Raw genomic sequence first — 16,685 nt, forward strand, 5'->3', positions numbered from 1 at the left:
AAGGATGTGGCGAGGTTGCGACCAGTTGGACCGGTCTGGATGTGTTCGATTACCCACACTTTATCGACGCGATGAGATCTGAAAGCTTGTTTGGGCCTGTTGATGCGGACGATGTGAACATAGCTGACCATAGCCTGGCGCCTCCAGAAGACGTTGAGTCTGTTAGAGATCCTGTCGATGCTCCTGGGGACCTATCCGAATTATACGAAAGCGAGGTGGAATCAGATGACGAGTTTGAAGACGACAGCAGCGAATTTGCACAAGATGATATTGCTATGCGCACGATGGCTGCTTCTGGTTGGGAGATCTATGATCAAAACCATTGTGGTAAGATAGCATCATACAGAGTACTTTCAGCTGCATCTTTATATGCTGTGCCTGGTAGTTTTTCTAATATGTTTGTAATTCTGTATAATCCGGAGTACAGGCGACCTACAGCTTGATGAAGCAACCGACTTATACAACGGAACGTGGGGGCCCACCAGGTCTGCCGCAGCCTTCGCCAGCTCGCCGCTGGGTATGTTTTTCTACTTTCTCCCTAAGAAGTTGTGGTTTCACATTGCGAAGGAGTCCGAGGCGTATCGTATCGAGTGTATACCAAGTGTCGCTGCCGCCCAGCGTGCTAAGCAGCTCGAGGCTAGCGCAAAGGACCCCACGAAGACAGTACAACCAGCAGAATCATTGGTGGAGAAGCTGACGAAGACAAGATCCATAAAGGCTCACGAAATTTTGCACGTGGTGGGTCTGCTGATAGCGCGGTCGTTGTGCAGTCACACGGATGGCCTCGACAAGCACTGGCGGACACAGGAGGATGGAGCGATACCCCGAGGAACGTTCAACAGATACATGTCTCGGGATCGTTTTAGTACCATCATGAGATACCTTCACTTTCAGAGCTCAGCCGTGGGCGCTGCTACGATTGACAAGGCTTGGAAGGTGCGACCTGTATTGCAGACACTGGAGAAGACGTTTCGCCGAGGGTATCGACTTGGAGCGCGCATTAGCTTCGACGAGGGGACCATTCCTAACCGAAGTAAGTTCAATCCGGTGCGCGTCTACAACAAGGACAAACCGCACAAGTACGGGACGAAGGTGTACATGACCTGCTGTGCGGAATCCGGGTATTGTTCTCGGTGCGTATTCTCTTTTTACTCTGTACGATACAGCATTGGCTACGCTGATTAGCTTGTTCCGGATGGTAGAATGGCATGTTCTGTCGGACACGGAGTTAGCTGACTATTGTGCTTGGTGTTCTGTATGCCTCAGCATTGAAGTGTACATGGGTGCCTCGGACGAGTCGAAGAACGCGCAGACTCCTGCAGAGCGAAAAGTAGCCAAGTATAAAGCGAAGGGAGTCGCGCAGAAAGCTGTCATTCGCAACGTCTGTAAAGCTCTGGATGGGCAGCAGGGAAAACGTCTTATAATTGCGGATAACTTCTACTCATCGTGCGCACTCGCGATCGCGCTGATGGAGAAAGGGTATTACTACGTCGGGCACCGAAGCGACCGTCTCGGGTAACCAGCTGGATTCGCGTTCACACAGAAAAAGCGGCCCGTGTCGATGCCCCGAGAAACTTATCGTATTGCCTAGTCGAAGGATCACCCTGACCTGGTTGCTGTGTCTTGGATGGACTCAAAACCTGTGAATCTAATTGCTACCGGTTGTGCAACCACGGCTACCACCGTCACCAGAAAGGAGAAGGGATCCGCGATATCTCAAGTGGTGCCATGTCCTAAGTTACTTGCCGATTATCATAGTGGAATGGGGGGCGTCGACCGGCACGACCAGTTACGTCTCCAGAGGTATTCAATCCAGCGATGCGTTGCCTTCAAGAAGTATTACCGGCAGCTCTTTCTCGGGCTCGTCGACATGGCCATCGTGAACGGCTTCATCGTGCATAAGATAAAAATGCGAAAAGATGGCAAACCAGTACCAAGTCATGCAGAGTACATGCGTCTCTTACATGTCGAGTTATTAGCACTCACCGCGACAAGTTTGGCTAGTAATAAGCAAGCAGAAGACTTGGCCTCGAACCCACTGCCTCGACCCGAGCACCAACTACAAGAGCAAGAGAGAAAATACAAGGACAAGCGACGTCAGCACCTATGCAAGGTTTGTTCTGCTATGGCTCCACCAAAAACCAAAGGGTTTGAGAGCCGTTTTTTCTGCGAGGCCTGTGAGGAGCTGCACGATGGATATGTCCCCCTCTGCAACTGCGTGCGCCGAAAAGAAGCAGGAAACCGACTCACATGCGATCAAATTTGGCATGACTCTTGGGCAAACGGCACTGCCATACCTGCTCACCTGAGGAAGAATATTAGATTCCGTAAGCGTAAAACGCAGCGAAGATGCATGAGAGCATGCCGAGGTTAGTTAGCGAAGTATTAGTTTCTAATGCCGCATTGAAATAAATACCTCCTTCTCCCTGTCAGCAGTTCTATGCGTTCCCACACCAACATTTCGGCCAAGTTTTAGCCTAGTTCTTCTTCACTTCCGTCTAGTCTAGAACTGGCCGAAAAGTTGGTGTGGGAACGCGCCGACGCGCCGACAACCTTTGGCGCGACCAGTCATTCTGGCACCAAAACCGTTTTGCTATCGGATTCCGGGGGATACTGATAATCAAAGTTTTTTTTACAGACATCGTTCGCTGCACATCATTTCTAAGCCAATAAAAATAGAGATATCGTACAGATGGTGGGTACATTGTTGCATTTATGGCAACCAAAACATCACCTATGTCCCAATTCACAGCGTCTACGACACTGCGCATGCCGAACGGCTTGCAACGGATTAATTTTACCGAGCTAACAGCAATACGTTAATCAAGTCAAACAATTGTTCTGTATAATACACACGCGACATAGCATTTCGTCTTGTAATGATTGCAGTATATTGTGATATAATATTAAGTTTCCGTGTGCTATCATTTCAAAATTCTGACCTCCAGTTCGGGCTACATGGGTTAACCTCGAGAACCATTTTCTCGAGGTTTTACCGCCTCGCAATAAATCGGGGGAACCTTGGTTTGTCGTTCCAGCTGAGCGTCTTCCTTTAACTAAGCCCAAATTGACCAACACCATAATTTGCCACGTGATATTCCGTATAAGATGAATGGACCACCAACAAACAATTTGCAAGTTAAATTGCCGAAAAAAAGCTGTCACAAATCACAAATTTGAATCATGTAGCAATAATTTTGAGAATCACTTTGACATTTTACCATTTAATTTCATCTGAAATCGAAAATGCAGCTACGCATCTTGACGTTTAACTTGTTTTTCGACGAGGTGGCGCGCTCTGCGCGCATGAAAGCCATCGGGCGGTTGGTGGAGCATTTCCGTCCCGCTGTTATCGGGTTCCAGGAGGTCACGCGCGACGCTCTGGCGATGCTCAAGGGGCAGCAATGGGCCAAGTTTTATGATTGCAGTGTGGACACTGCGCCCCCATTTCAAGAGACCTATTTCGTAGCCCTTTTCAGTGCCCTACCAGTCAAATCGCTAGAAACTTACCCATTTTCAAACTCCGGGATGGGGCGAGAATTGGTGATAATGCAAGTTGAGCCCATTCCAGGCAAGACTCTTTTCGTGGGGACGTCCCATTTAGAGAGTTTGCCTCAATTTGCAGGACCCCGAGTGGCTCAATTAAAGGAGAGCTTAACGTTGCTACGGGACAGAGTGAACAATGCTGATAGCGACGAGGTGGTGACAATTGGGAACAAGAGGCGCAGCTCCGACAGTGTCTGTTTGGGTGCACTGTTCATGGGGGATACCAATTTGCTCAAAGCAGATATGAAGTTACTGGATCGGCGTCTAGCAGCCTTCGCTGATGTGGATGTGGAGCTGGCAAAGTCCGGGAGATCCAAATGTCGGACTTGTGAGGAGGCTATCGATAAAGGGGCAGTGCGAGTAGGCAAAATGGCGAAAACTACGGTGGCTGGAGGGAAAGTGATGGAGATCCGAGTGTGGTTCCATGGTAGCTGCTTTCTGAACGCGTCGTCAACAACAGGTGATGAGAAGAAGTTGGTAAAGAGAAAGGGAAGAGAGCTACGAGGAGAACGAGCCCGAGATGACGAGGAGGAAGTAGATTTGGTACGTTGCTGCGGTAAGGAAGGTATTGGTGCTATGATCTCATTTTACGTACTATTGATACAGGCGACGATGGGTCTACCAGGCGGATGGAAGGATCTGTGGCTGTCTGTGCCTGGTAACACAGAGGAGAATGGGTACACTTTCGATGGCACACGCAACTCGTTGGTCACGAGTCGATCATTTCGCAGCCGACTGGATCGCATGTACTTATACTCTGCGCCAAGCGACGAAGCAGCGACGTGTGTGTTCAACGAAATTGTGATTGTTGGTCAGCAGAAGATCGCTGATGGTCTCTGGCCGTCTGATCACTTTGGGCTGCTTAGCACGTTCACAATTCAAGAAGAAGAAAAGAACGATGTAACTGGAAACAGTGGAAAGAAGAAGGCACGTCGAATGGAACCAGGATCGGATACTGGATCGCAACAAACTCCAATTACAATTGATTAACATGTAAGAGAAGTGCCGTTCCCTACATTTGATCATCGTAACAGCAGAAGTAATCAACACAGCAGATAATCACACATGGACATGGATCTGCAAGTACCTTCCTTTATGGGAATCTTCTCGATCATCATGTCAGCCAGTGACCTTCACAGGGGGAAATAGTATAGATTCTTCACCTTTTCCAACACAATTTATCACCGAAAAGTTCTGCACACTGTAAAGTATACGCCTCCAGTTTTTGGAAGTCCCAGAATTGTTTTACCTGAATCGAGCATCAAGTGATACCTTGACAATTCTGAGTTCTGCCTCTCCATTTTTGATCCACCTCATTGAAAATTAGCATCTAATTGATTGGAAGTGGACGACGATTGTGCCTTGTGAGATTATTTTATTTATGGGTCCGAGATGAAGTGTAACCCAAACTTGATCCTGTAAAACTGATTTCTTCGAGCCCATTGAATTATTCTCCAAGGCTTGGCCTCCACAACATAGTACTTTGAGTCTTCAAGCAACACAGACAAGCGTCTTCATCAAGCGGTCCACTACGTGTTTCGATTCAGGACGAAACTCAAGTTTTCTGACCTCTTGATTGTTATTGTTGCAGGATTCAAAACAGAAAAACTACTCTTTCAACCATGAAACATCCTGCTGACAAGATGCAGAGATAGTTATCGACATCTCACCCACGATCCAGGTCGATAACGAAGCTGGATGAATCGCACCACTTCGTTAGCTGGCTGATTCAGAGTACTTAATAGAATGGTGATCAACTTGGCTCATATTTTTTCGCTCATTTGTGGCATCCCCATAATTGAATACTACAACTCTACGGAGCTTCATGGGGCAAAAGCGTACTTTACTCGCATTTCAGACGCCAAATTGTCTCGAACGTCGAAGATGTGATGATGCATGGCGGTGATGGCGTCTTGACTAAGCAAACTGATTCTAAATCACTTGGACATTCTGGATTTCACACTGATCTCCTCTAATCTATAAGCCGAGAATATTGTGTGAATGCGTTGGTGACGCTGTATATAACTAACTATCCGCACAGGAGTCTTTGTTGAACCAGCACGATATTTCAGTTTCGTCGAAAATTGATGTAACCATTTCCGAAATGGTTTACCTGTTTTGGTGAACCATGTTCAATGTAAATTTGTTGCTGACCGTAAAAGATATGTATGCCTAAGCCACAGTACTAAGCGATTATTTGACAAGTTTCCCCTCGTACTTCCATACTTTCGCTGGTGGCGTACATTACGGCTTAGGATATCAAAGCTTTGTGAGCAGCTTCGAGTGCATCTTCGGGGCGGCCATCGTCAAACAGCTTCTTCACTTTGCCAATGGCAGAGTCCCCTCCCCAGCGTCCTGCCTACCACAAGGTATACGCTTCCATTGTCTTGTATCTGTGATCCGTCTTTGGTAGTTTCAGAACATTCGGAACACCGGGATCGCCAACTGTTTCGAAATTAACTCCGGCGATAAGTCCTTGCTCACCCACCTCTGGAACAGGTAGTTCTGCATTTTCTGGGCTAGTTTCTGTAAATCCGGGACACCCATTCATCAGCTGGAAGGTTGCTGCCAGTTGTTCCTCCATTTTTAATGGATGTGCGGCTAGTAGCGTCTCCAAGTCAGTACTTAAACTGCCTCCGACTTTGGTTCTGTAGGTTTTGCAGTATCTGAGCCAGTGAAGGAACAGTGCATCGTCAATGCCGAGTCTAGCGTCATCAAGCAGCAGAATTTTAAAAACTGTCGCTGGATCCACATCGGATTTCAGCCACATTTCGCTGATCCTGTTGCGACCGGCCGACGAACGTAGAACCAAAAGTCTCTGCATCTCGTCAGCAAAACCTGTCATTCCTTTTACTTGTCGAAGAGAGTGGAAAAGTGCACTTAGCTCTGCTTCCGGCTTCGTCTTGTGCAGTATATCGAAGATCCTGCCGTCCGCGAACCAAACAGCCCCTCTCCTAGCATTGTACATATCCACATACTTCACCCACCGCAAGAAAGCTGGGTTATTTTGTCGAGCTTTACGCCAGTCTTTCCGAGCTTTAACTCTTTGAACACAACCTCAGGATTCGTCCGAAGTTTCAACCACATTTTGTTTGCAATGTCGTGGCCGGATGGGCTAATTTTCGCTACACCACCAGCGATCTTCGACAAGGCAGATCTCTCTTCCGCGGCCATACCTCCAATGTTGCTACCGGTAGACCTTAAAAATCTTCTGGAGAGAGCCGCATTATTGCCCGCAACATTAAGGCGCTCCATCGTAGGGCTACTGAGAGCCGCTCTGCATGTAGAGTCAAGGAAGGCTAATATAGCCAGCAAGATGGTACAGTGAAAGCGCATAACTGCCTTGGATGGACGAGTGGTGACTTGAGACCCAATCGCAAAATGATGATGTCCATGCACGTTGGTTGGGTGGCAATGCCACATTACATGATTGGGATTAACTTAAATCAGGGAAAAACCGACTTGTTCCGCTCGGGAATTATTTTTAGAAAGGCTAAAGATTTGGTCCTTGTACTATTTAAATAGTACCTGTACCCAATGAAAAAAAACAGGTACTTAATGCCACAACAGGTATTGCAGCAATACCGCCATACCAAGCTAATAGGCATGGAGGAAGAACGCTACTATTTACTAAATGCTTCCAAAAACCCGGTGAGATCACTGAATTCGTCGTCTGAGTGAAAGAGCTTATTATATTGTTTTTGACAGGATAGCAAATATGGATAAAGCTTTTTTTAACTGACAAGCACTGGCGGTGGATTAGGATAATTCATCGCGAGCCGGTGCATGATGACGTAGATGATCTGCGTGTGCGGTGCATGTCACATGGATACTGTATACTTGTCCACTGGACAAGTACAGTTTTATGTCCAGTATGATTAAAATATGTTTATTGAAAAGGTTTTAAATTAACTCGAACTATTGAGTGGCTAACCCTTTAACACTTTAACAATCTATCGAAAATCTGGACGAACAAAAGAGTTCTCACAGATAAAAAACGTTGCCGAGCAGCCGAAGTATCGGCGTTAGAAATCCGAGTGACCGACTTTGCGACCATACGCACTATACCCAGAAAACGTATCTCCCCGTGCATGACAATACCATGACCAATAAGCTTTTATATCAATTTTGATCTTCGAATGCGGATGGTAGCATCACTACCGTGTATCTGAGGAAACACGTGCTGCGCCTTGATCTCGTTAATTGTGACACAAGTAATTGAAGTGGCGACATTGGAGCCATCGACACTTTTTTTTCTAGACGATCAAGCTTGAGCTCGACGCCTTCGAACCAGTTTGGCCAGCTACGTATCATTGGTTCTGCTCTGACGCCTGAGTTATGGACCACATCAGGTGCCATTGTAGATTGAGCAAAATCCAAATGAACGGGGAGTTGGACCCCGTGACAGATCTGGTCCACTGGAGGGAAGGTCGTTAGAAGCCAGGTTGCGGTATCTATCACTGGTGATTTTAGCATACGCTGCAGCGTTTGTTCTTGAGCAGTAGAACCTCTTCTTGTAGTCGACACGTGTCTTTCTCGAGGTTTGGTATGCGATCATATTGTTTCTGTCAATATCGGTGTTAGCTTAATCGATGCCTCTCTCGTGTTGTTTATTTGGCGTCGCCAGATTTGCGTTGATTGCCATTTCTAACTTTTATCGCTGTGGAGGTTTTTTTAGCCTCGTCGTCAGGTGTGGTGTCTGCTTGTATGTAATTCTGGAACAGGTCTTGATTGCAGACTTGATGACCCCACACAACAACCCCTCCTTGCCTCTCGACCATTCTCAATAACAAAAGCGAATGAATACCTCGATCGGTCAAATGTAAGAAAACACCGAAATTAGGTTGGTTTCAACGTTGCATCACTGGACCGATTGCGTTGTCTCGCAGATGGTGGTATTGTAGTGGGCTCATTGCCGACTCTGGTGAAGAAGATAAAATTGAAAAATGCTCATTGATACCCTGTTGAGGAGAAATGCAGTCCCAAATAGTAGTGGTTCTCACCGTTGGCAGGTAGGTTTGAACTGCCAATCACATCAAACCTTCCTGTCCTAAAACCTACTCGGAAAACTCGGTAGGTTTGGTAAAGAAGTGAGGGTTTCATGTTATTGGTGCAAACGACTAGGAGAAGGTTTGATTTGATTGGTTGTGGCACAACAACATCGCGACCACCAACTTTAGTATTTCATTCTGCCAAAGTGGTTAACAAAAGGTGGAGTGCTGAGGAAGAATATGCTCTTCTCGATTACTTGTCTACACATTTAGATGAGTACACGAAAGGAGTTAAGTCGAAGCTCTACGAAGCTGCTCTTACATTGCTCCCGCAGAAGTCAGCAACGCAAGTTAAGACCAAATGCACGGACCTCGAAAGCACCTACAAAAGCTACAAGACTAAACTCAGTCGCTCTGGGTTTGGTTTGAAAACTACTGATCCTACGTCTATCAAAGGTGCGTTTGCTTGCCAAGCTTTTTTGTTTTGTTGGTCAATTGATGTTGCTACATCGACAGACATGCTACTCAAGAAATGCAAGTACTTCTACGAGATGGACGAAATCTTTGGTTCGAGACACAGCTTGGTCCCCCCGTTTGTGCTAGAGCCGAATGCTGCTGTGCTGAATGGACAGCTTTACACTAGGTCCAACACTACCGTCACGATGCAGACACCAGCCGGCCAGCGAAGAAACCCCAGCTCAATGGAAAGAATTGCACTAGTCATTCGGTCCCTACATTTATAAACAGAACCTTTTGGACACACCATCGTAATAGAATAGTTAGCAATGCCACTAAGACGCCTGTAGTTGTAAGCTTACCTTCCCCAATGCCAAAATGCTGCGCAATGCGATGAATCGTCAAGTCCTGCAGCGCGAAGAGAAAACCCTCCAGCTGAAGTTGGACAGGAGCTTGTTGCTGCTTGCCGGGTACTCGAGCGAAGGCAGTGTGGGCCTCGATGCGTCCCAGCAAAAACACGAAGGTCTGTTTGCTCATGCGTAGGTCGCGGCGAGCACGAACGGCATCAAGCAGAAATATCCGTTCAGGGCTCCATTTCCCAGTTTTGACGACGTCTGAACGACCCAGATAGCGGCTGGAGACTATCGCGCAGTAGAAAATATCGTCTTCGTCTTCGTCGTTCTCGCTTCTCTGGTCACAAAGCAGATAGCTTAGAGCTGAGTGATGTAGATGCAGCAGCAGCGCTGCTCGTAGAGATCGTCCCATTCTCACCTTCAGCGCTCACTTACAATGAAGTCACTCGATGCGACTGTCAGTAAAACCTGCACACGCTGCTCACAGTTGAACGATGAAGGTTTGATTTGATTCGCATACGAAACCTTCATACCTTCTAACCGTGAGAGCCACTACTAGTGGTAGTCTCTACTTCCTAACAAAATGTTTACGATGAATGTAAACATCACATCTGGTGCAGACTCTACTCCCTAACAAAATGTTTACGATGAACGTAAACGTCACATCTGGTACAGAAGATTGTAACGAAACATTGATGACGGAGTGACTGGACAAAAACATCAAATATTACTTTTATTTAGGGTTTGAGATGCACCCAGCCTAAACTCCCAAATATCCTTCCTACAGAGCCGAAAAGGGTTAAGCCATGTCTGCCCCTGGGTTTGAGCCTGAGTGATACACACACGGATCTTAAACGACATACATTTATTCATGTTGTACATCCAGTTTCGTACAGAAGCGAGGAAAACGGCTTCACGTTCCACCTCTAATTTCAGGGATAAGGCCTGTCTACACTCCCAGCTAAAAAGTGTAAATTGCATTGTCTACAAGCTACTCTCCACACTTAAAAGGATTTGTAATACCTGTAATACATGTAGATCATAAAGTAAAAAGAATGTATTTGTGACGGTACAAAATATCACACATCCGTTTTCCCGTGTTCAGCAAAGTTCTTCTCTACATGTAGCAGCTGGTTTCATCTCCTTGAATCACCACCCATCCGCAAGTAAAACTGTTAATATGTTTTTTTGCTGAAGCTGTCTTTCGCCCGGCCTCGCCAGGCCCAAAAACGCCCTCACATAGTGGTCCGAACTACGTTATGCCGCCCAAATCTGAGCTCTCGCCATCTTTTCCATCGTGCTAGCGCTCTTATCGATGAGCTCCGTGGGGTCGTAATAACCAGATCCAAACGTGTTGACGATGTGATTATCAGACGCAATGGCATAGCGCTTGTAGAGCCTAAGCGGATCGATGGACTCGTTCGCCTTTAGCTGAGCAAAAACGTCATCACCCGATGCGCCTTCCTTCATCGATGTGGCGTTAGTAAGGTCAACGTTGTCCCTGTTTAGACCGATACGTGTTGTTTCTTGTAGACACCATATAATTCTTAGCCAGGACAATTGCAGGGCGAATGTCTAGCAGGAGGACCCGGACCTTCAAACGAGAAGTGCCGTGCGGCGTTGGTTGTGGCCTCCACAAGTATATGAAGGCGCCAGGTAAAAACGACTGGTTACTGTAAACTTCACAATCATAAGCCCTGCTCTACAGCTGACCACGCGTTGGATCACGGCTGTGGCGATCCCACAGACATAATACCCCCCACTCCCACTCGAGCATCGATGCATTAGCACTGGTCGTGTTAATGCTAGCAGCTTATGCCAACAGACCTACATCACATCAGGAAGTAGCTAGTCCATGCTAATCGTTATGATCACAGCTAATTACTACTATCGACTACAGGCGAGCTCCAACTTATTGTTCATCTACTCTTCGAAAAAAAGGTAGGAATTTGAGCATCTCTCGACTGCGATCGAGTTTGACACGATCCAGTGCCTTGGTCGTCACATCTGCAACCGTGTCATTCGTTCCGACATGCTCCGTCGCAAGGCGCTTCACCTCAGCGAGATGGCGCACAAAATGGTATTGCTCTTGATGCGCTTCGTCTTTGAATGCTTGCCAGGCTTGACAGCCAGATATATACTTCCACGATTATCACCTAGCAACCCAGGCCCTCCACGTTCCAGCGTAACTGCACACACAGCCCCAACATCCACAAGATACTTGGTGCCCTCGTTCATTGCTACATATGCTGCTTTCGTAGTAATCTGGACACTGATATCTTGCTTATGGGACGTATACAAAACGACGCTACCTTCCAACATCGTAGCGTAGCAACTTATGCTTTTTCAATCTTCAATGTCATTCGAATAGTCTGCATCGTAAAGCAGGTCAGCACCACCCGTGAGCCTCCACCAGCATCGTTAGCGAGCTTATAGTCAGCTGTATGAGCCAGGTAACGGAGCACACGTTTTGCCATAAACTAGTGCGCGTAAGTATAACTGCTACGGAAATTGCCTAAGTTCCGGACGGCGAAAGCAAGACTGTAGCGCTCCCTCTAGTTCTCGATAGGGGATGATATGCTGGTCTGTGGATACTCGCAGCTGTTGCGGAGATGCTTCAGTAGCCGTGCAGCCATTGCACGCTTCCATATTAAACATCTTTAGTACATCCTGTACACGTTGTCGTCACTGACGGTATGCCACCCGCATCTTGTCAGATCAATCCGTATCTACACACCTAATAGTTATTTCACCAGGCCGAGTTCAGCCATGCCGAGCTGCTGAGCTAGCAGCCGTGCAGCGCTGCGACACAGCTCAAGTGGTACACGCAGCTACAAATCGTCTACATACTAGATCGTTAACAGCACCTTTATCTCTCCCGATTCTCCCATTTTGGTACATTCAGACCATAGTCTGAATCAAGGCTGGAAAATTTAAGCCGCTGCAACGCGCTGTACAGCTTGCGGCTCCACACATCGGGGGATTGCGTACAAACTTCGTAGCAACCGGCAAACATACACTTTGAAGCCCTTGTGGCTGCTCCATGTCCACCACCTCATCGAGGTGTTAATAGAGGAAGGCAGTCTTCACGTCGTACTAAGGTGTAACCATTCCACATTGTAGAACGTAATAGAGATCGTGTCAAAGCATATTACAGGAGCATACGGCTCCAAGTACATCTGCTTGAAGCCGTGGATTACAAGCCGGAATATAAACCGGTGATTTCTCCACGTTCGTTTCGTTTTACAGCGTAAACCCAGCGACAGGTTATTGCTGGGGCCGGCCTTCAAAGTCAGTACGCGGCACTAATTTCTATGTAGCATGATCCCTGAGTGACTCCAGTACTTCTTTAATAACCTGAAGCCATTTGCTTCCCTGACGTGACGCTCTAGTTTGTTTGTACGGAGTCGACACGTCACCGTCATCACAAACACGCGCTATGAACAACATAGTCTCTCAACCGAACGGATGGCTTCTGCTTCTGCTTCTGTTTGCGCTTCGCATGCACGTGCGGCTCCAAACAAGCGGTAGCCGCGAAATGAGAAGGTGTCTAGTTCCTTCCGCACGCACGCTGCGAGCGATAGATACATTATCAAGCTCAACGCGTTTTCCCATCGAGTTCACACGACATACACTGTCCGTTGTGGTCTGAGTATCAGCACAACTTACGTCCACACTGGACGCATCATTCGCAATTATAAAAGGTGCAGTGCCTCTACCTGCGTTGGACATGTACGTGCACATTCTTGGCTTGTTTCTTACAACGGGTGCATTTCCTGGTAGCTCGTGATCTCCACGAAAAAAACGTATCTTGGAGCAGCTTCACAACGTAGCTACTCTCAACTACAAAAGCTTTCGGAAATCGAATGCTGTCATCACGCGCAGTGATGACAGCTCCTGTCTTCACATCGATGGGTTTGTAGACCTTCTTATCCGCCGCATACCCGAGCAGAATGCACGTCCTTAGGCGCATTCCCAACCGACCGCACCGCACCGCATCGCCCAATTTTGTTCCGTGAGGTGGTGTCGGTTGAGAGCGGTTATGCAGCGCGAAAAATCCATCTTAAGCAGCTGGTATATAATAGATCTTGTCATTTGTGGAAAATATCTCTTGAAGAGACGACCTCAAAGCTCGTGGACTGGAGGCATCTTAAGGTACGTAAGGATAAAGAAGAGAGCTGTAGGGTCTTACAAAACCGCTAACATCGGATACAAAGCAATAGCATACAGACACCAGAAGGTGAAGCAACTCGAGGTGCACTAACGCCCCATATCCCACCGGGTAGATTCGTGATTTTGAGTCCTGTACCAACAATGCCTGTCCTAGCACCAAATCATAATCAAATACAAGCTGTCTACACAGTGCAACAGCAACAAGAAAACCCTATCCGGTCAGAAAACCCAGCAGATAGATTGCTAAAAATGGTGGATAGCTCAGATGACAGTGACACAGTGGATTCGCGATCTTCTCTGGTGGATTATGAGAGCTGGTCAGCGGATGCGATTCGGAAAGAGTGTGCCAAGAGGGGCCTTAAGCTAAAGGCTGGCTTGCGGAAGGGTGAGCGTAGTTCAATACTTTTGCGTCATGACGCTGCGAAGCAGGCATACGACGGCCTTCTATTAGGGGATGGTGGGCAGCCAACAGGCAAGAATGCAGTGTCAGCTTATTATATGTACAGGCTGATAAAAAAATATTTTCGGACGAGTTCGCCACGCGATTCAGTCAATCAGGTTTGTTATACTAAATAAATTGCGATGTTTGTCTGACGAGCAATATCTATGACTGAACTTAACGTTATTTTTTCGTTTTAGGTAACACTGCACCGAGAGCGGACGTAGATAGCAGGACGCTGCGTGAAAAGAGCGGCTTCTGGCAGGATGTGTAAGCCACTTTTCATACAGAGGTACCCTCTCGATCATGAACGAAATCAATTGATGTTCGACTATGAATTATTTGGAGGTGTAGATACATCGGTGGTCAAACCCCACTCGTCTAAGAAGTTATACGACATGTCAAAAGTATTCGACTCTACTTCTCCGCGGAGGAACGGTTTACTGCTTCGGGCCAGAATGAAAACGACTTTCCAAACTTTGTAAACAAAAACGGAGCTGTCTTTTTTCTACGCAAATGGTTGAATGTACGTCAAAATATCTCATTTCATTAAGCAAAGATACGTTCTTATTATATATGTTTGATTCTTCTTTTCAGATTTAACCCGACCTGATAAACTTTGCTCGTGGGGGGAAATTTGTTGAAGATGAATTTGACGCGTTAGAGGCGTCTTCGCAGTTGCACAACTTTGAAACGACAAAAAGTAATTGCAAGCAGCGAAAATCAAACGATTCCTCGGAGCTGGCTGCAGCTTTTCGAGCGTACGTCGATGATCGACGTATTGAAGGGGAGCATGCCCGGTCTTCGACTAGTGTTAAGGTGCAAGAGAGAACACACATACTTTTCCTGCTTGGTGATATTCGCAGATAGTTGGGAGATATTGACAAAGAGCTCGTGAATAGTGGCGATGAATGCATCTACAGTAAGATCGCAAACTACTCTTATTAGAGCGGCAAAAAACGGATTAGAAGCTCCAAAGCGTGGTGCTGTAGCAAGAACGTTTATAATACAATACATAACGATTTTTTTCCTCTATAGTGCTGCATTCAATGAGAACATGAGGGTGATGTAGTTCTTTGGTTGACTTTTTTTTCTTTTTAGTGTGGCGTTCAATATTGAGCCGCGGGCGATGCAGTTCTTTAGTTGCGATGTACTGTACAACAATTTTGCGCGTCACATCGTCCATTTATTGCACAATCTCGCCACCTTCCGTCTTGTACTCAGTATGAGTGTAAGATAAGTCGCAGCATTCGGTCGAAGTGCGCACTTTGCGTCGGATTGATTTTGTTGATCTGGTTGAAAGGCACGGGTTCTCCAATTCATTCTGCTCGATACAAAAATTAGGCAAACGCACGCATCCATGGATGACGTGAGGTGTATTCCGCAGCGACATACATAATGGTCTCTTAAGAAGCCTCCACCTATTGACGAGTAGGCCAAATGCCATCTCTATTCGAATGCAACACTGGCTAAAAAAAGTTGTAGTTGTCGCGATCGGGTCTGCCTTGAAGCAGGACTATGTTAAACGGTGTCAGCACCGTTCGGCTCTGAGGGTACGCGTTGTCGGCAACGACAAAGTAAGGTCCCTTTATATTAGATAATAATTTGCTAAGTGACCACTGCAAGAAAGCCACAGAGTAATTCCGACCACTGGGAGCGCGGCAGGCCATCGCGGTAAACCGAAATTTGTGGTCGGCACACGAATGCACGTTTAGACCATATATTTGGTAGTGTCCAGGAAAGAAGTCAACCACAAGTCCACATTCAGAGCTGCGAGGCACTCGTGTGGGGCACAGCCACCCATCTAAAGCTCCCATACAACCCGGCATTGCGCCACCCGTGCTAATAGATCTGAAATCAGCTGCACTTGATTCCAATTCATCGTTACTACGGGGGAATTTCATTGCTAGTTGCTTGCAATTCTTGAAATTTCGTTGATCAGCATGCACTACACGATAAAAACCGGCCCGACCTGTACCCGTAATTACACGTATGTTGTGATAGCTACCACCATGCAACCAACTGATACACGCTAGCAGCATTCCAGCAGGAGAAATTGAGGTCCCACCTAGACCACGCCGCAAAGATTGAAGAGGATCTACGGAAAGTCTTGGGCCGACCAAAGAGAGAAGTCTTTCGGAACCCGCGCAGCCCATGCGGTAATACTGCTAGAACTCTCCTTCTAATAGAAAACGTTCAGCATGAGCAAACGGGTTGATGCGATGTCGAACTACAATTATTATGCTGCCACTTGAATACTCCTCGTCGGCGACAGTGGCAGCAAGCGCAGGCAGAACAACAGCACAGAACTCTCCCCTCTCGTTGGACGGAAACGTGGCTAAAGTTGGGATTTGGAAAGTAGCTTCAACTGCGCATGTTGAAGCCGAGAGTGATTTGATTGGCTCCGTCCTCATGTTGTGCCTAGCCGCTTTATGTGGCGATATCACCGCATGCGACACGCAACAGCCTTTTTTTTAACGCTGCAAGCGACCACCTAGCTCTTCATTGGTTCTTACCCAATGATAATCCTCTATTTAATCGCATGCGACCGCATGAGCCGGTTGAGAATGGAGCTTACCCGCGTCTGCATTATGCGATGGACTGGCCTCTGATTCTACAGCACCTCATGAGAGCTTCTCCATTCGGTGAACTCGACGGGCACACATTTAGCGTGTCAATTGCATACAGGAGCGACCCGCCCAATAGCACATTAAGTAGCTCTGCTGC

At 47.0% G+C, this 16,685-nt stretch overlaps 3 protein-coding genes across 3 annotated transcripts; 2 read left to right on the forward strand and 1 right to left on the reverse strand.

Moving 5' to 3' along the window:
- Positions 1-3,246: 3,246 nt before the first annotated feature.
- On the forward strand, positions 3,247-4,027 carry PITG_01902 (uncharacterized protein; the record flags this gene model as incomplete). The annotated part of the gene is made up of 3 exons (XM_002908450.1): positions 3,247-3,675; positions 3,721-3,965; positions 4,021-4,027. The coding sequence occupies 3 exons, from the start codon at positions 3,247-3,249 to the stop codon at positions 4,025-4,027; spliced, it is 681 nt and encodes a 226-aa protein (XP_002908496.1).
- A 131-nt stretch (positions 4,028-4,158) lies between these two features.
- PITG_01903 (uncharacterized protein) lies at positions 4,159-4,536 on the forward strand (the record flags this gene model as incomplete). Its single annotated transcript, XM_002908451.1, has 1 exon — positions 4,159-4,536. One exon carries the CDS (start codon positions 4,159-4,161, stop codon positions 4,534-4,536), a length of 378 nt encoding a protein of 125 aa, XP_002908497.1.
- A 1,989-nt stretch (positions 4,537-6,525) lies between these two features.
- Positions 6,526-6,882, reverse strand: PITG_01904 (secreted RxLR effector peptide protein, putative; the record flags this gene model as incomplete). The annotated part of the gene is made up of 1 exon (XM_002908452.1): positions 6,526-6,882. The coding sequence occupies one exon, from the start codon at positions 6,880-6,882 to the stop codon at positions 6,526-6,528; it is 357 nt and encodes a 118-aa protein (XP_002908498.1).
- Positions 6,883-16,685: the final 9,803 nt, after the last annotated feature.

This window comes from Phytophthora infestans, genomic scaffold (assembly GCF_000142945.1).
Source record: "Phytophthora infestans T30-4 supercont1.2 genomic scaffold, whole genome shotgun sequence".
NCBI lineage: Eukaryota > Oomycota > Peronosporomycetes > Peronosporales > Peronosporaceae > Phytophthora > Phytophthora infestans.